The sequence below is a fragment of the Ixodes scapularis genome, unplaced genomic scaffold (genome assembly GCF_016920785.2).
Source record: "Ixodes scapularis isolate PalLabHiFi unplaced genomic scaffold, ASM1692078v2 PGA_scaffold12__126_contigs__length_90152505, whole genome shotgun sequence".
NCBI lineage: Eukaryota > Metazoa > Arthropoda > Arachnida > Ixodida > Ixodidae > Ixodes > Ixodes scapularis.
Window position 1 is genome coordinate 25623487 of NW_024609838.1, and position 19645 is coordinate 25643131.

General features: G+C 47.8%; 2 protein-coding genes across 2 annotated transcripts in view; one reads left to right on the forward strand and one right to left on the reverse strand.

Annotated features, from left to right (window-relative positions):
- Positions 1-894: 894 nt before the first annotated feature.
- LOC115332138 lies at positions 895-4101 on the reverse strand. The gene is made up of 2 exons (XM_029994435.4): positions 3960-4101; positions 895-3608 (listed from the first exon to the last, which is right to left on the reverse strand). The coding sequence occupies exons 1-2, from the start codon at positions 4010-4012 to the stop codon at positions 1310-1312; spliced, it is 2352 nt and encodes a 783-aa protein (XP_029850295.1). The 5' UTR covers positions 4013-4101; the 3' UTR covers positions 895-1309.
- A 1441-nt stretch (positions 4102-5542) lies between these two features.
- The window catches only part of LOC8036880, an 87776-nt gene continuing 73673 nt past the window's right edge, over positions 5543-19645 (forward strand). Inside the window, exon 1 of the mRNA XM_029994436.4 lies at positions 5543-6114. Coding sequence (XP_029850296.2) covers positions 5749-6114 — 366 coding nt within the window. The 5' untranslated portion in view covers positions 5543-5748. The remainder of the gene's footprint in view (positions 6115-19645) is intronic.

Consider the following 19645-nt stretch of genomic DNA (forward strand, 5'->3'; position numbering starts at 1 on the left):
TTTTCACAAAATGCTGACTGGTTTCTGGTCTTGCAGGTGTTTTTACAGCCATTCACAAGTTGAACGGCTCTCAAGCAATCTTTAGGAAAAGCCATTTTTATACGGGTAGAAAGGTCTGCACTCCTGACTTGTTTCCACAGGTTGTGGGCTGGATTAGTTTTTCGTGCTTGCAGTTCACGGTCCTGCTTCACAGTCTATTCAGCATCCATGTATTTGGACTTAGTATAACAAACGCTCTACTTCAGACACCTCCAAGACAACAGAATGCAACTGCAGTTGATCATGTTATAGCCGCAATGATTTTTAATGTCGAAAGAATTTGCAGCTTGTTTCCTTTTGTATTGTTTATCTTGGCACAAATGAAAGTAAACACGCTGCCTTCCTTCTAGATAATGCGATTCCACCGTGTAATCGCAAAGGAAGACAACGCATTGTTTCCGGACCTGCAGCCGCCTGGAAAGTTTTGTGGCACCATCCAACGGTCATCAACGAAACCGTTCCCTCTCCACTGCTAACCTCCCTGTCAACTCTGTGGTGAACTGTCTTTTGTCTCAATTGCTCGCCACGACCTTTCTCGATGCGGTAGCCAAACAGGACTTTGAAAAATCGATGGCGGTTGTGGAAGGCATTGACGACGAAAAGCCCGATTGAAATCCTGTACCCCCATGATGTCGCTCGAAAGATGGTTCGAGAGCTGAGGGGGTATCCTAAACCTTTATTTGCTTATGACTTTTTCTTAAATAAAAGCTAGTGCACGAAAGGAAAATAATTGATTTGCATTCTTCCTTCTATGGGTGACACAGACCGATTCTCGCAATCAATTGGCCAAAGTCTGAAAATCGTTGCACCACCCCTTAAAAATATAAGATTCTCAGAAAAAAACCTCCAAAAACATTACCTGTTTTTTTGTAATGCATAACGCTCTTTTATTCAAATCCTCTCACGTGGTTTGAAAAGGCAGATCGAACCTCAAACTGTTCATAACAAAACCAAGCTTGATTACAGGCATTCAATAACTCTAAACTCCACACACACACAAAGACTGAAAAGCGTTAAAAATGATCGTTACGGAGAGTCTGGCAAGACTACCCGAACAAGGAATTAACCGCCCTCTATGAATGTCGAGTGAGCTTGCAAGGACAGATTTGCGAGCCCAACCATGCAACTTGCACAGAGTCACTCTCGCGAATACTGACCAAACTTTTCAGATGACAGCTAAAAATAAAGAATGAATTTGAAAGCTTTTAAGTCGCACAGAGCTCTACTCGCACCATAAAAACAGTGTCGCCCGAGGGCTCCGTAGCGCGGATCAGTCCTGCAAGCTTCCAGAAGAGCTGGTGTCAGCCAGGAGTCCCACAGGCGTTGGGACAATGTCGGTGACCTTAAGGTACTGCCGAATGCAAAGCCAATTGTCAAAGCCAATCCGATCCAGCTGAACTCTGCCACTCTCACCACAAACCACGGCGGCTCTGACGACTCCTGCTTCCACCAGGAAGTGTTCATCGAGATAGCGGGAGCTGCTCGCAATCTTCCCCTTGATCTCGTCCTCTGGTTCGGCGAGTGCCTTCTTCAGCGCTTCGACAAGGGTGGAGCCCTTTGACACCCGTTCGAACGCTTCGGCATAGCGCCTGCCTCGCGACCCAGTCACAAACTGCACGGCGCGATGCAGAGTGGACAGGTTCCGTCGCAGGAGCTCCTGGACCCCAAACTGAAAGGTCGGCGTGCTCAGCACGTTGAGCTTCTTTAGGACCTGCCTGTGGATGCCATCGTAGAACATGTCTAGACTCTGCGTGGGGTTCCGTTGAATGGCTGCCCTCAGAAGGTAGTGGTTCTGCAGCAGACCGTCTGGCACACGGTCGAGCACCGGGCTCTGCGGGAAGTCCAGGAGTTCTAGGGTCAACGTCTTCAAGGTCCTGCTGCTCCTCAGCATGCGCCAAAGCAGGTCAGCCTCCGGTGCTTCGACTGTCCAGAAGCTGACGCTCAGATCCGTGAGGCTCCTGTTGCCCGCTAGTCCCTCCACGAGAATCCGCGACGACGCCGCAGTGGCGAGGAACTCGAAGGTTGCACACCTGAGGCTGCTTGTGGTCGACAGAAGGAGTGCGAGCGAAGTCGCGGACTCCATTTCGATTGGGCGTGGCAACCCGATGCGAAGCTCGTGGAGGCAACGGTGATGAAGCAGGTGACGAAACGCGCCGGGCGGCGTTAAGCCAGCTGCTTCCCTGTTGGAGTAAGCCACCCTTGTCAGGCTAGTGGAGTTCTTCAGCCCTTTCTCAAAATCTTGAGGATCGTGTACGTCGGCGTCAATAGCCAACCTTCCTTCGGTTCCCGTCTCCCGCATGAGTAAAACGATGTCGTTGAAGTAGTAATATGAACTTCCCTTAAAAGTGACTAGTTGAAGCGACTGGTTGCGAGCCAGCGCTTGCAGAAACACTCTGTAGTTGGGGACGTCCATGTCTGGAAGACCGAGGGTTAACTTCTGCATTGTGGTGTTCTTGGGGATAGCCTCTGCGAATTTGGGGATGCAGGAAACGGTGCTGCCTGAAAACACCAGTTCGCGAAGACCCGTGTTGCGCCCCACTAGGTTGGCGAGGGCAGTTCCATCGATTTCCCATTCCCTGAAGCCATCGTAGAACCCCACTTCCAAATACCGTAGACCCGTGTGCTGCGCAGCTACCTCCGCGAGCAACCGCTCTGCCTCCTCATGCAGCATAAACCCATCCAGACACAGCTCTTCGAGGCTGTTGTTCTTTCCCACTGCCATGAAGAGTGCGCATTCCTTGCTGTGGTAGCGAGGAGAATGGCACAAGGACAGCTTTGTCAAAGAGCTGCTCTCCGTAACAAACTCTGCAAAGCCCTCACCTGATGCAGGAACCAAGATAAAATTGTCAGAGGAGAGTACCGCAAGTTTCGGGCAACCTTTTAAAGCTTTGACAAATTGCGTGATACAACTGAGATGACTGGCATTACAGACATCCATATCAACGGAAGGTAGTTTGAGGGTCTTAAGCGTCGAAATCCTCTGGAGGGCATTTCCCAGGCAGCCCAGAGCACTTGGCGGCAAGTAAACGAGCTCCATGTCCAGCTCTTCCAGTTGTGCAAGCGTGCCGATGGCAGAGATGATGTCCTTGAACGCTCGTTTGGCCTGCCAGTTATGCAATGTCAACTTCTTGAGGCCAGAGTTCAGGTGCAACGCATCGGACAAGAGTCTCTGATACTTGGAGTCTATCAACCAGGGGAGGATCAGGGTTTTGATGCAGCAGTGCTCCCGAAGTAGCCAGTGTAGCAGGGACCACCCTTTGATGCAAGACCCTTGGTCAGCACCTACTGGATAGTGCACTTTCAGGGGAAACAAGCCAAATTCTCCGGGGTCACCTTCCTTTAGCTCCATGTCCAGCAACTGTAGAGAGTCATTGTATACAGTGAGATGGTCCGCGATGTGGCAGAGTTTACTGCCATTTGCGGAGCAAGGTGAGAGAAACTCTGCGTTCGTCCTAGTGTCGACGGCGTCGAGGAACGAAAAAATGTCCTCGGCAGTTGAAACACCAGGACATTGCTGGTTGACGCAGGCAGCATGTTGGTGTAACTTTTCACGGTTCTTGGTCGTCGTGCTATGGGGTACAAAGAAAGAATTGCCTACATCAAAATCTAGCGCCGTTTTTTATGGGCGGATAGTGAACGCGGAGTTCCAGGTCTAGCCTCAGGTAACTTGCTTGAACCACTAGTCTGCAGTATAAAATAAATTTAAATAAACAAAAAAACTAGCACAGCAAGACGGCTAGTTGGTGCAATCTTTGTTCTCTCAGTGGTGCTATGAGACGTGTGACCATACGTTCTGTGAGTGGCATTGTGCAAGAATTAATTAAAACTTCGACATAGCTTCGCACTTCGTAACAAGCAACGCTCTCGTAGCTGTGTGGCAAGAACTCGGCACAAAGCGTAAGTTGCAAAGTGCAACTTACGTTGTTTGTTCCAACGGGCGCTTTCTCAGCCGAAAAGGCATCCGAAAAGGCATCCGCGCCCGTCGCCTAACGCAAAACGGAGCACGGACAACACGGAGCTGACGGAGCCGACGGAGCGGCTTGGAGGTTGGATTTTGGATTGGATTCTGATCAAAGCGCCGTGCGTCGTCTGCTACGGGCGCACGTTCAGAAGCATGGATCTCGACGACGCAGGCCCGTTTCCGGCTGAGCTGGGCCCTCCTCAATAAACGCTTGTTGTTTTTGTTGTTGTTTCTTCCTACTAAAGGTTGTGTGATATCGCTCACATGCGTGAAAATTCAGCAAAGCGATTATCATTATGTCGGAAGCTTCCATAATCTTAGCGTTGTGGTTTGTACACAACCGCTGGTCCCACATATTTTGTTAACTCGCACAAATCATAGCTTTCATAAAACATTGAATGTTGATTGAAGCATGTAATTTGCATAAAAAAAAACGACTGATCGCTACTTTTTAATTTATCGGATTTATCAATTAATAAATCCGTTAGTTCATGTTTCACCAGCCATATTGCATAAAAAAACGTTAAAACTACACTTTTTTTTTTTACTGTTACCTACAGAAATACAAACACGGAAAGCCTTTAGTATTTTTCAAGTTATTATTTAAACAGTATAATCACCCTCGATGACAATCACAAGCATGCTGGAGTGGTTTACCGTGCAAGCCTGTGTCCTAAAAGAAATAAAGACGTCAGAAATATTAAAGCCGGCATTTTTTTTTTTTTTTTTTTACTTTTTCCTGACTTTCTTCAGCACAAGAATTAAACGGCAAATTAAAGCATCACTTGAATAATCTGAAGGTAAATCGATGAGCTGCCCGGTCCTGATATGCGTTAGGTGAGGGCAGGGAGGGGGGGGGGGGGGGGGGGGGGCGCAAGCGCCCTCTTTGCCCGCCCGGTTGGTACGCCCATGGCCCCAAACCAACGTTACTAAAACACTCAGTTGGGAAACTCGCCGTCGAACCCTGGGCCGCTGGCGTCCACCGAGACCGAGCTAAATGCGACAACAGCGCCACTCTTTTTCGTTTGTCTGTACTATGGTCACCTCGAGCTTTTTGAAAGCCTGCTTTTTGCGTAAAAACAAACGGAAAAGACTCTTTTTGTATGAAATTTATTGGAGTTTAGTACCAAATGATGGGCGCGTGATGTTTTTATCATCTTTAATTCGCAAGGTTTTGCGGAACAATTAATATTGTTTTTATAAAACCATGCCTCAGCGGGCCTTTCAGGTAGCGCGTCCGCCGGAGAGACGGGGGTTCACCCCTGTCAAAGCCAGAAATAGAAGTCACGTGCAGTTTCTCGAGTTGCCGCTGCGGGAGAAATGGTGGCGTTGTGTTCGTCATTAGCTCGGTGCTCGGAGACAGATTGGGGTCATATCTTTAGGGCTGTCTCTATGGGAGTTTCCCAACTGAGTGTTTTAGTAACGTTGCTCCAAGCCAAACCGAACTGCTGAACCAACGGCAGAACCCTTTTAATCGGACGGCGCCTTGCGCCATCTAGCCGAGACAAATTCGAAACGACGCGCGCGCCTCTGGCGGTCTTCATTTTCCTTTCTCCTCCATCGTCTGCTTCTGCGGCTCGCGGGCTGTCGTCTGCTATCTGGTTCCGCACTCGCGCGCAGCAGAGCGCGTGCGGCGTCGTGTGGTGTGGGTGTCCGTGTTTTCCAGCCTGTGTTTTCTCGCCGCGCTCGTCGGCGGGCTGTGCTCAAACCGCAACGTGCGGGGTTCGTTCTCGCGCTAGGCCTCGGTCATGGGTCCGGCTAGCGACGCCGATCCTTCGCGGCCCCGCGACCGCCACCGAGAAGTCACCGGTGCGTTGACGCGACAAGCGACACTAGTCCGTCGCTGTCGGGACTTTTACGCCAGGCGACTTCGACAGTCTGAACTGCTGCGGCGAAAGTGGCACGAAGGCAGCGGCTCGGACGGCGACTGTTCGTCGACGACGTCCACTTTGTCGTCCGCGTCTTCGTCGTCTGCTTCTTCGTCGTCTGCCTCTGCCGCCGAAAAGGATAACACGTCGTCGCCGGAGTGCCGACTCGCTGGCGGTTCCGACGAGCAGGCTGGCTGGCGAAAGTCCAGCTTGGATCTGGCCATGGATTCGCTACGCAGAGAGATCGTGAGTTATCTCGCTTGTTTTGTGTGCGTACGCCGTGAATACCTTGGGATTGTCTCTCATTAAGGCGCAATAGCACGTGAGAGGGCTTGATTAGTAAAGGTCTGGCCGCAGAAGAGAGACATGGCCATCTTGACTCGACACAGGCTTGTTTACCATCTTCCGGTGCACTTGGCATGGTGATTCGAATGAGTAATGACGACAGTTATTAGCGCTCAAATTATGGTCAGCGTGATTGCCGCTGCATTTCAGCTACGCTCCTCTTTCCAGTTAGTTAGAACCACTGCCTCGTGTTAAAAGACAAATTACACTGTTTCGTCATCGTCAAGGAGATATGTTCTTCATATCCACAAAATTGATCATTTAAAGCTTAAAAATAAATTTATTTCGAATTACCTGTAATTCGTAATGACGCGCACGTATTTTTAAGCGAATCGACGTCCCGCTACTGCAACATAAGCGCTCAACATCACTTTTCCGTTGTTTATCGGGTCAGGACTGAATTAAATTTAACCTATGCGACTACAGATTACTTCTACTGAGACTTTGCATTATTGATCGATATATAATACGGTGGAATTTTCTTAGAGACACGCGACATTGTTAGCGGAGACACGACATAGCTGCATTTTTTGCGTTTTCACTCAAATTTACTGCTTTACCGATCACTTTCCTCAAATTCTAAAAGAAACACAGAAAAACCAGCCGATTGCTTGTTCCCGCTATCAATGTACTGTTGTGACTCGCGAGCAACGAGCAAAGGTATAAATTAGCAAATCCGCGTGACTGCTTCCCTTTTTTAATCACAACATAATGTTTTCTCCTGTACTTTATTTATTACGTAAGTACTACATACTACTTCTTCATGGTTCATGAACCCCTGTAGGTACTACTTGACATGGAATTAAAGTGCGACTGATTCTGAGTCAATCACGTTTAAAAAAAAAATCGACATACGCTGACCGAAGCGTAGCTCAGCAGCTGAAATTCGCTTTCCATTTCCACCGCTCGCGGGTAATCAAAATAAATAAACTTTACTTTTTTTTTTCGCTGACACATATGTGTGTTGCTATTCTACTTGGTCCACTGCTCGCTCATCTCAAAATGAGGTGAGCAACAGTAGTGATGTGGCTGTTGCGCCAAAGTGCTTACTGTGCTGCATCATCCTGCTACATTTGACCGAAATATGAGGAACGATATGCTTATGCGAGTTTTCATAACTTTTGGTTATCGCCTCAGATATTGCACTATTCGATTGCATTTCGTGTCAAAGAGTGACAGTACCCCGAGGTATCGCGATAATTCTCATGTTCGTGGTCTATTCTGGAGGGTTAGTTAGTTTCGTTGAGTGCGCTTCTCAGCGCGCACTGGTGTACTGCAGAGAAGCGGCAACCGTAAAATAGGCGTCGCGATTTTGCGCGTCTTGCTTCGCCGCAGCGCACCCGCGTGCTAAGGGGAAAGCACTTCTCCAGAGCGAAACACGACACAATTTCTGAAGGCAACTTCGGTTTGATCTTTTTACCAATTACAGATCCAGCAAGAATACTTTGGCGTACTTTGGCGTTGCAAGAAGATTTATATATGCACTGTTTTGTAGGTTTACTTTTTTATGCCAACTCTTTTGTTTGGTTATCACTCTTTTATAAATGTGAGTAAATTAGAACTAAATTGGCAGGATCAGTGTATGGAAGCTTGGAAAGAACCTTCACGAGTTCAGTGGGGTTGTTTTTAAGACGACGTGTTAATCGTCGCATGCCCATTTTTGTTATGAAGTTATGCGTGTAAAGCGTAATCGACGTTCGTTCTCATATGACTTTGTTTCTTAGCTGAGTTATAAATTGCACTTTTATTACAACCTTTAGAACTCGAAGGAAACATTAATTTAGGCGCTGAATCTTATTGTGTTCTAACATTATTTAAGTGTAGTTCAATACGTAAAATATCCATTCATAGCAGTTTGTGTTTACGGAGTCATCAGTCATATTCTTGTTACGGTGCCTGGTGCTTATCCACGCGACTAAACGCTCGTTCTGTATTTGAGGGAGTTTCTCCTGCTGGTGCAATCGATGCTAACTGAGGCTTACACCCAAGTGAGAAGGCAAAGTAGACACTGCCTTTTAGTTGGACGAACCGACCACATTGATCTTAACATAATATTTTCAGTGGTATAAATGTTACAAAAGTTCCTTTTGCTGTTCCAAAATTGACTTTTGACTGCTCCAAGAGGTGCCCCAAAATGACCGATACGTACCGATCTCATTACTGCAACAGCAGTCAACACCAAGAACATGCTGAGCGCGGCCGTGTCTTGACAAGACATTGGTTAGGATGGAGGTTAAACTAAAGCTTGTAATGACCTTTAATATGCGAACAAATGCGGTACGAGGTACGACATACCAAGTCCTTCGATACTTTGGTGCCTTACAAGCAGCAACAGCCAGCACACATGACGAAGCACATTTTACTAATTGTATATAGCATCCTCGTTATATATATAGTTCCGCAGTGAATCGCTAATGCTAAAAGGTGCGGGTGCGCTTTTAACGTGGAGCTCGAAAGCGAACCCCGGATAAAAGCGTGGCCGCGAGGCTCGACACCGATTGGTTGACGGATGGGAGAGGAGGAGTGAAGTGCTCGATGCTGATTGGTTTACGGGGAGGTCATGTGACCAAGTGAGGAGGAGAAGTGCAGGCGAGGTGGGAGAGGAAGAGTGGGTTAGAAGGTTCTGGACGATCACCAGGTTTATCATTTCAAGTGTACGCATGCTACGCGTTAAATTATCGGACAAAGAGCGCCGTGAATGTGGGCGTCTGACCGAACAGGCTAGGCGTGCTGCTGAACGATGACATAAACGTTTGTGACGCTGCAACGTTTCGCGTATGCAACACGATTGCTTAGCTATTTGCCATCCATTTTGTAGATCTCTTGTTTTTGAGACTGCTGTAAAGTTTAAGGTCACGTAAAAAAACGCTGTTCTTTTTTAATTTTAGTCTCCCAGACACATGCCTGTTTGGTATTATTATTATTATTATTGTTATCATCATCATCATCATACATTGAATCCTTAGCGCAAATAGCAGACGAACTGACAGTAGCACTTTCATTTCGAATAAAGGCCGGTACGTTTCGTAAATGCTTCGCTTTTGGAGTCTAAAACAACGTGGTCACGAGAGCCCCTCGCCTTTCTCTTCGCTTCTAAGAGCTCTTTTTTTTCAGTCTTTTTTTTTTTGCGTTTTTGTTTATTCTTATCATCTTCCATCGGGGTCCGACGCGCTGAATGAGCCGTTGGCCTTTGTGGGTCCAGTCGCTCTTTCGCCGAAAGATTGGAGAGATGAACCGACAGGTTGGGTCACGTGACTTCTTTCTAGCCTTTTGTTCCCCTAATCTCTGGTCATCCGTCGTTTCCTTTTTTGGTCGTACGCGGAAGGAGAGAGCCTGCTCCTTTTCGGCGCCATCTCCATCTCACATCTTTCCTAGCCATTTTTTTGCTCTCTCTTAATCGACTCTTTGAAATAGGAGCAATCGACGGCACCTTTCGTTTGTTATTATTTTTTTCGCGGGCTTTCGAGGAAACAAACTTCTCCGTACTGATTCAGCAATTCGAGCGCGCGAGGACTACCTGCCATATCTCCGCCGTGCTTCCGTGTGGTGGGCGAGATTCGAATATATTCTATTGGCTGGTGGTACGAGTTGGACCTGAAGGAAGAAGACCGCAACACGCACACGTGGTCACATGCGCACATGCACCCACACACAGACAGGCACGCATCCACGCGCATACCGACAGCTACACACATACCCGCAGGTACATATATACAACAGGCACATGCACTATAAAAAAAAAAAAAAGCATGATATTGACCACCGGCTTCTACAAGTAGTCGCAGCCTACATGCACGTGACATAGCGTATTTTGTGATACCGATACTTCTTCTCGTTTACTCCGCTGCTGTGTGCCGCCTAAAGTTCTTCGATAAATGCGCACTTTGTGCTTGACACAAGTACCGACATTTTTTGTATGCGCCCACCGCGTGATGTACGTGGTTGCGCGCACAGCGGAAGGTGGAAATGAAAGGCGTCTGTTCGCTCGCGGTTATAAAACTTGTAATGCGCTTCGTCATGTGTCTTGGTTGTCGTTACTTATAAAAGAAAGTATCAAGGCGACCTCCCCCAACACACACAAGCAAACACTTCCTTTTTCGAACCTCAAGGTCAATTTTTTTTTGTTATTAAAAAAATTCCGTATACTTGTTTTTTGTTTAGGAAAAAACACCTATAATAGTTCTTGGTGAAATGACAATTACCTACGTCTGTGACGTTAAATGTGTTGGTGAGTGTATCCACAGCACCCCCCCCCCCCCCCCCCCCTTCCCTGGGCTTTGTGCCGCAACGCTCAGTGACCCAAGGGCTGTCACAAGAGGGAGGAAGCTCGGCCACACCGAACACGTTGCCCCCGCGTTCCATCTAAATGCGCCAATCAAGAAGTTCAGTGATAATTTAGACGTTCCGAAACAATCACGATGGTATTTTGATCGGTTGCCGCCAGTAGGACCATTAATGATAGTGGCTGTACGGACGTTTCATGGCTGTCATTAGAGGCTGTGGCACTTTCCAAGCCCTGGGATCGTATATAAGTATATGCCTATCTTTGTTTTGATTTCGGAACTTAAAGGACGTTGCCTGACGACGTTAGCAGCGTTCGTGGGGTGATTTGACGCGAACAATCTCAGCCTCCGACTGCTGCGACTCGCGAAAGCTCCGTGGCCATTTGAAGGAGCGCCAAGTCGCCTAGCTGCCCAAGCATCCTTCCCACGATATGCAGATCGGGATAAGCGGGGTCGACACGCGATAAAGTTGACTGCCAGAGACGCGTGATGTGCGAAACTGGCGAGCACGCGCCGTAACTGCACGGATGCGGAAGCGTTCTTTTTTCGGACCGCCGCGGTTGAATATACTCCCAATCTGATAAGAAGAAAATTGTGCGGTTTCTAAAAGGTACCGAACTGTCGCCTATATATGATAACTGACAGGATGACAAAGGCTGGTGGGTCCTTCGGTTTTTCAGCCTCCAACAGCGTCTCGTGAACCCTCGAGCGCGCATGCGCAGATGGGAGACTTCCGCCGAAGCACGGTGGAAGACGACGAGACCGTAGGCTATTGCCAACATGTGCGACAGAAGCTCCCCAATACGTCTTTGTTCGAATCAATTTTGTTTTCGTAAACAAGAAATAAAAATAATGCCAAACGTACTTGGCGTCTTTTTGTGTAGGATGAATACGAGAGGTGTGGGTCTTTGTCGCGCGGTTCGGTGGACTGGCGGCGTAAAGGACTTGGCACAGAACTGACGTGTCTCGGCAAAACGGGCAGCCGAACTGGGATGTCCTCAAACGCCGCACAGGCTTCCAAATAAAAGCGCGTGCCAGCAACTCGGAGGAATCTCTGGCTGTGTTTGGCGTGCTACGACGAACGGACGATCGAGGTCAGAATGGACGGGCGTCGGTCCGTGCCAGGAGGCCTGTCGGCGAACTTCGATCGTATACGCTTTTCAGAATTCACCGATCGCTGTATACGCTAGTGAAAAACAGTCAAACGCGTATACAAAAAAAAAAAAAAAAAAAGAAAACACCGATAAATTTTTTGGTCTCGTGTCAAGATTTGCACGTTTCAATTTTGCGTGAGAGGATCTGGCAATGCGAGTGACGGTGCCAAAGCTGGCGTGTCGACGAAGGTGCATTATGTATGCGAGATCGCGGTATAGATATGGGCCAAGTTAATGTCTCCTTTAATATTCGGAAGTTAACCGCTTGAAACAGGAAGGATGCGGAATAGCTCCTCCACTTGGAGCCCCGTTCAAATTGCAAGCTAATAATTATTGGGGCTGTGTGGATATTTAAACAGCGTGTAGTTGGTCAGCTATTTCAAAGTTGCGACGAGTTACTCGCTGTATAGACGAGCAATTTGGCCAGTGCAGTACAACCGCTAGTCTGGGATCTTTAACGTGCACCACGCACACATAAAAAAGGCTGTCGTAAAAACCCCACTGCGTCGGTCCGAACGCATAACGCATACTTATTGTTGACCTGTTGATGAAGTGGAATTATCCCAAACGTTTTATTGATAACACGCGCAAGCAGATGGGACAAAAAAGAAGTCAGGATAATGAAAGACTTTGGACAGCTTTCAAGCCCCATCGTAAACTACGTGACCTCATTTCTAAACCTAAAGAATACACCCCCCCCCCCCCCCCCCCCCCCCCCCAGAGAGTCCCAGTGTGGTGTGTACAAACTGAACTGTCTAGACTGTGACGCATCCTACATTGGGGAGACAGGCCGGAGGCGCTGCACCCGCCTAAACGAACACAAAGGGGGCGTGACGAAGGCCACGCATGCGACAAGAGCGAAGACGGAACTCGCAGACCACTGTTAGAAAACGGGTCACAGTTTCGAGCTTGAGAGTGCGTCCACTCTAGCGCGTGAACAAAGGTGGGGTCCGCGCAGGTTCGTGGAATCATGGTTCATCCAAAGTGACTCACTGATGATGTTTCCCGCACGGGAAACTGAGCGTTTGAGTAAATTGTTTATCTTGTTATGTAAAGTCGGCGCAGTTTCTTTTTTTTTTTTCCTGATCATCACACGATTGCACGCCGGTACGATGCTCATCCAGATCGAAACGATGCAGGATCCCTGGGTTCTGCACAGTGTTGCCATTTTAGCGATTTTGTCGCTAGATTTAGCAATTTTTTATACATTTAGCGACGAATATTTTTAATTTAGCGGCTAGCGACTTTTTTTAGCGACTTTGGTGTTCAACCGTATTTTTATTATCTTGAACAATTTTAGAGATGCTGGCGGGCTAAACCCTAAACACTGTCAACACTGCAGACCATCTCTCCCGCGCCCACGTACCCACGTGCTGTCCGCCAAACGTTGACAATATTGTCCAAGTGTTTAGGGAGGCGTCAGGTGGACTTAATTTTACCTGGGAATTGCCGCTGAATAACTGCATTCAGTTCTTAGACATTGTGATCCTTTCTTCTGAAGAATATGTCTGTTGGCAGTATTGTCCGCGCATCAAGAAAAGAATAGTTTTGTTTGAAAGTGCTCACCTTAAACTGGTAAAGAGGGGTATAGCCTTGACATGTCTAAGTGCGGCTCTAGAAAAAAAGTTGCAATCACCAGAGGAAAATCAGTCTTGAACGACAATCAAAAAGAGGCTTTCGTAGTTACCGCCTAGTCGTTTCCCAAATAAAACATTACAAACAAAAACCGTGCTAGTTGTTTTTCAGTGCAAGTTTAACTTCTTAAAATGCCTGAGATGCTTATTTGAGATTCACTTACTTTAAAAGTGTTTAATAAGCTCTTGGAATTCAGCGAATATATTAGCGACTTCCTGGCGGATCTAGCGTCTGTTTAGTGACTTAATGGTCTCAATTTAACGGCGGGCGCACAAAAAAAAAAAAAAAAAAAAAAGATGGCAACACTGGTTTTGCAGCGCGAGCTTTCGCTCCACGTGCTCCCAGCTGGTGTGCGCTAACCCGCTCGGCCACCGATCCCCCCTCAAATTGCAAACTATTCCATGTCCGCGCAAACTTCAGGCTGTGCTGAGAGCGTGTCAACTACACCGAACACGTTCGACGCGTCGTCGAACGTAATTTTTACAAAACCCGGAAGGATTAGTTCACTAGTGAACTAGAACATGCGTTAGTTCAGGCTTGAATCACTTGCGAATTAAATAGTGTCTTGCCCGGTGCAAAATTAACGATGTAAAGAAACTCTCGCAGTTGACGAACAAGTTGACGACGGTAACGCCCTGCCTGCAATTCATCTACAAACCAATATACAGCGATGTCTCGTTAATATGAACACCAACGCCCCCCCCCCCCCCTCCACCCCCCCCCCCCCCCCCCCCAAAAAAAAAAAATCGTTTGCTTGTTTTTTTTATCTAAAGTAGGTCCATGTATAGCGGGGTATCTGTGTTTACTTGGTCCACATTTACGAGACATGTCCGTAGTCGCATTCGGGTTATGAGAGCGTCTGATCCAGGGACTCCTGGGCTCAACCCCCACCCCTGCCTGTTTCTATCTGAATGATCATCGTACCGGCCTGTGGTCGTGTATAGGTAAGCTGCTTGACGCACGTTAAAGACGAAAAGCCACCGACTATATTCCTCATCTTCAGCAAAGACACCCCATACCTCCATAGGGGCCAACTATAGCTTCCGCGCAGTCTTAACATACACGCAACACTCCTTGTTTCGAATATTTCACCAGAGTCTGACTTCGGCTTGTCAACGGGTCTTTGGCGCCGCGAGCCCGTCGGACTGGGTCCATCCGCGAGAGGCTACCCCCGAGCGCTGCGCCGACGGCACGGCGTCCTCGAAACAGTTCTCCCCGTTTTTACCTCACACGACAAGGGAGGACCGATGCCCGAGAGGTCTATAACGGCACGCTGGGCACGCTTCTGGGATGAATCATCCGAGCCGGTTGGACAGAACGAAGCGGCGCAGGTTCGCGGCCGGTTCGAAATCGTCGGGCGACCGCCGAGGGCCACCAGCAGCAAGCAGCAGCACGTTTTCCCAAGGACAGAACTGGGTCGGCGAGATCACCGGCTGGCCGTCGTCGCTGTGGGGCTCTCTGCGTGGCTCGCTCTCTTGCCCGCCTAGTGGGGGCCCCCTCTGCTGCAGGAAGTGGTCATCCTCCTGGCAGGGTACGGCCGGGAAAGTGGACGCGGCAAGACTGGTATAAACAGCGCTCACCACACGCATATACGGAACACGCGAACTGTGTATTAGGGATATTGTGATCGGGTACCGTTATTGGAGTTCAAAATTACCTATTCCTTTCAGCTTTTCTTTTTATTTTTTTTTTTCTTGATCAGCCCAGGTGCCCTAAACGCATACGTTTCACGCATCGTTATTTGCACCATTACGTTTTGCGTAAATTGCTTCCACACGGTGTAGCGGTACAGCGCAGAAGGATTTCTCAACACCGATATGTAACTTACGTTCGCTTTGACCAGAATATGATTACAAGACCACAGAGAAAACTTGAAACCGCTACATTTCTTGGGGTGGGAGACGGGGTGGGGTTGTTGACTGGTCGTTTACATGAAATCTTCGAAGCCTTCACTGCTTTGCAAGCGTTTTCCTCTCATTATACACACTCTGGGGAAGAAAAAAAATACTTCTACATCATCTACCGCTTTCGAACATTTTCAGTCTCGAACATAAGAATCCGGAGTTCCCTCCAACGCCATCGACGAAGACGCGTAGAAGCTCCTGTTTACGCTCGCACTCTGTAAATAACAACATGTATATATAAGTATTTTCCTGCGGAAGGTGCACGGTCTGGATGTGGTGCACATCCGATTCGTGCGTTGAAAAACAGCGAATCGCAATAACCACTCATAAATGGCTGCACCTCATTCTCTGTCGCTTCGAACGTCTGCCCCCAAAGCCAAAGGAACAAACGAGCTTGGACGGCTGTGGACGCAGAAAGCAGACGGCGAACGGATCACGTGACGTATTTAGTTTATTTGATCCGACGTCACCCACCAATCGAGGAGGGTAGCGTCAGTAACTACTCCGGAGTAAACAACCCGCTTCTGGAACGCGAGTTCTGACGTCATCGAGTAAGCGCGAGTAAGTTTTGAAACGTCACGGGTACGAAACCTTTGCTGCGGAGTCGGATCGAGTACATTTTGGAACGCAGTTACCGTTTGCGTGTTCCGTAGGAGTGTGGTGAGGAACACTGTACCTCGGAGTCCCGCTGCACCAGGAGAGGGGATATGATGATCGTTTTGTGTTTTCATCGCGGGACACGTTCTTCCGGGACATGGTAGCATGCTGCGTGGCCACGCTGGGGTGACCGCCCGTCCCGCGACTCGCAGGACTGTCCCGCATTGAGGGCTCGTGTCCCGCGTCCCGCAAGAAATTCTCAAATCTTCAAAATGTCCCGCATTTCATACTGTAGTAAAATTCACTCTGCAACTCATGGCGCTGCCGAACAACGAGGCACGGGGAAGCGCGGAGGTCGCTGGTAAGCGTGTGAATCGCAATGGTACACCATTTTCTATCCAAGCATTGCGGGAAGCGACCGTCGTTCTTGCAGGAGAACAGGCGCGCGTGCTCCGCTGTGCCTCTCCCCTTGGCGAAAATTTCTAAGAATTGCTCACCAAAAGTTTGAATATAAAATATTGTAATTATATTGAAATCACTGAGTCAACGCGAAAGGGTTGCTGTGGATTTTTGTTTTAGTGAAGGCAGCCATACAAGGCAAAAAGCCTACAACTCGCAACGGTCCAAAAAGGAATATAATGTTAAAAATTTGTGTAGGACCATGTTGATAAAAGTAAGCGTTGACAGGAAACAATAACCCGAAAAAGATTTACTGTGTCTTATTTCCATTTGATACATTGAGTTCTGCTACAGTCGATTTTTATATTTTCCACTTTGACACATTAATAACACATTTGGCATAGAGGATATATCACTGGAAGTGAAAATTATTTGAGCTTAATAGGCGCAATACAGTTAGCAGGTGTATAAACAGCACAGGATATTAAATGTGTTTACAAAGCCTGGACTCGTGGTGCGTGTGTTAATAAATTTTTTTCTACTTGCGTGTCCCGCATTTCGCTAGCAGGAAGGTGGTCACCCTAGGCCACGCGGGAGTACCATCGAAGCCCGTGAGACAACCTATGTCCCTTGTCTTTTTTTTTTTTTTTTTTTTTGGCACCCCGATTTTTTTTATTCGTGGAGGAGCAGCCCCTGGCCTACTACTTTGAAACATGATACAAAAGACGCGGGGTTTCGGCTACGGACGTTATGACGGAATTGTCTGCGGACTTCCCTCAGGTATGTTCGCTTCGTACCCATGTCTGCTTCGAAAATGTCTGCCGACAGTTTTTGTACGAACACGTGTGGCGGACCGCCATACACGTATGTAACGCGCCTCGGAGAGTGTCTGCCGGCTCTCTTTTGGATGACGTGTATTAGCCTTGTACGACCGGTCTCGTGTCAGTGTCCGTGCTTGTCGTTTCCTCTCTGTGTTCTCTCTGTCCCCGCATCGATGGCTAATGTTCACCTGCGTCTAGGTGGCGCCAAAATGACTTGCGGTCGCCGTGACGTCACCTGGTTCATTCGGGCTGAGACGTAACGTTCACTACGAGGCAGCCGAGAAGGCTTTCGCCCTTTATGTCGAATAGTGTTTGAAAAACTTGTGGTGCACGCGGGACGTTTCAGCCCGAATGGCCCAGATGATGTCACAAAGACGGCACGCCGTTGGGAGCGAACGTTTGCGGAGTTTCCGCGGCGCTTGGTTGAGTTCAGCCGTTCAGCTGCCTTTGCGCAGGTGTGCGTCACGCACGCACACTCACGCACGCACACACGCACGCGAGCATCTGTACTAACCTGCACATTGCAGAAAACACACAAAAAAAAAAATATATATATATATATTTTTTTTTTTAATAAAGTGGGCGATTCCGGGGAAGTTCAATGAACCGTTGGTACGTAATGATCCTGCTCTGTTTTTTCAGTGAGGGTTCGGAAAACCTGTCGGTGTTGTGGGGCAGTAAGGGATCGCGTTTAGGTTCGGAATTGTTTCAGATATAACTGTACATGTGGCAGGAATATTATCTGGAAATACGAGCCTTAATAAGTGCGTTGCTTGAGCGGCGGCTTGTACAACCTAGATAGACAGTTTTCGTGTGACGGTTGGCACGCTGAAATAGGACGTAGTTGGGTTGGGCGACAAAAACTAAAGTGAATATTCTAAGCATGACCACAATAAAAAAAAAAAAAAAATAGCAAAAAAAAAGTAAAAATTGGCGAGAACCTCTCGAATTATAGCGCCTTCCCATCGGCAAATAAAGTGATTTGTTATTTTTACCCAACTCATCTACGTCAAACTTCAACATGGCGGATGGTGCTGGTCTATGTAGACCACCACGCTGTTTACAAACAAGTGCGCGTTTCTGTGTGTGTGTGCACTGCGGTCTCGCACACGTTACTCAAAAATGAAATGAATTACAATTAAAATTACTATTGTTTAAAGCGTATTTGATTAGATTACTCGAGAAGAAGTCTTTGACCGCTACCCGAAAAAGCAACCCTTACTTTTCCGATTACTTCAGAATTTCGAAAGGATAGGTTTTTCTGCCGGTTTGAAAACGCGTCTTTCGTACTATCAATTATTGGATTATAATCAATGAATTATCATCAATGCTTATCATCATCTTAATTTTGATAACCATCCTTTTGTCGGACACCTGGTACGATACTCTCTTGGTGTAAGAAACTTGTAGAAACAGGTGGTGCCGTTAGAAAAGAGAAGGAAAAAAATAGTAACCCTTAGAAGTAAGTTAGTATATTTCCTAATCAGATTACTACTGCGATTGCTTCCTATCAAATGCGTTCAAATGATTACAAAATTGCTTCAAACCGAAATCAATTACGAGTAATTTGATCACTTGTAACGAATGCCGCACGAGTCTGACGCAACTCATCGCGCGCAACGAAGGTGACTCAAACATATTCTTTTGCGTAATCCGCGCATGCGCACGAGCTCTTCCTCTTACGTGAATTCCTCGCGTGGTATGGTGGTGACCACCGCCGATGCGCGACTCCCGTACGACGAGTCAGTCTGGTCACATCGCGGGCGGGCCTACGTGATTTGTTCGACGAAGAATCACTGCCAGCAGCTTTTGGACGCGATAAGCGCCGCACTTGGACGGTCGCGCAAGCTCGACGCGTCGTTTGGTGGTCCTGATAGGCATCGAGTGAAGTTTCCGTTCTTCGTAGAAGCTATGCCTGCCTGCCTGCCCTGCGTGCAGCGATGCTCTGCGCGTCATTACATGGGCCTTCCTAGTCTTTTTTTTTTTTTTTTCGTTTCGTCTTTTGAACGTGCTTATCATTGAGAGCATGCACGCTATGGCTGTCCGCGCCGCCTCAATTTATTGCTTTTTTTCTTCTTCTTTTTTTCCAAAAGTCGGCAGCAAAACCGGATCGCGTTCCGGTGAAAGCCTCTGAAAGTGGCTTTCACCAACGAAACGAGACCCCCTTCTCAAAAAAAAAAAAGAAACAAAAAAGAAATAATAATCGGCGGCAGAACAACCGCCGTTGTGTCGGTCAACACTTAAAAGAAGTGATAAAAACAAAAAAAAAAACAAAAAAACATCCCGTTTTTTTTTGTCTTGTCTCAGAAATCAACTGCGGCGACAACGATTCCGGGACGCAGGACTCGGCTGCACGCCGTGTGCTCCGTTGAAGCCGCGGTCGTCACACTGCTAATCAGTACGTCATACAAAGTGCAGTCTCTGAGCAGCAGAAAGTTTTAAGCAACCGTTTTTGCACCCAACTGCGCACGCGCGAGTCTTCTGCGGTAGCGTACGCGCACTTCGAATTGGTGGGCCCGTCGTATACCGTATCGGATACGCAAAAACGGTTCCCTAAAAACTCTCCACCGTTGTCTCCACCGTCTGAGGCGGGTTTCCTCGTCCTTTCGTACGGCGTTTCTCAAAATCGGTCGTGCGAA

Coding starts and splice junctions, on each gene's coding strand:
- LOC115332138 (XM_029994435.4), bottom strand. CDS start 4,012: ATGCCTTTTCGGATGCCTTTTCGGCTGAGAAAGCGCCCGTTGGAACAA. Junction 3,609..3,959: donor CGCCCGTTGGAACAAACAAC/GTAAGTTGCACT, acceptor TGTACCCCATAG/CACGACGACCAAGAACCGTG.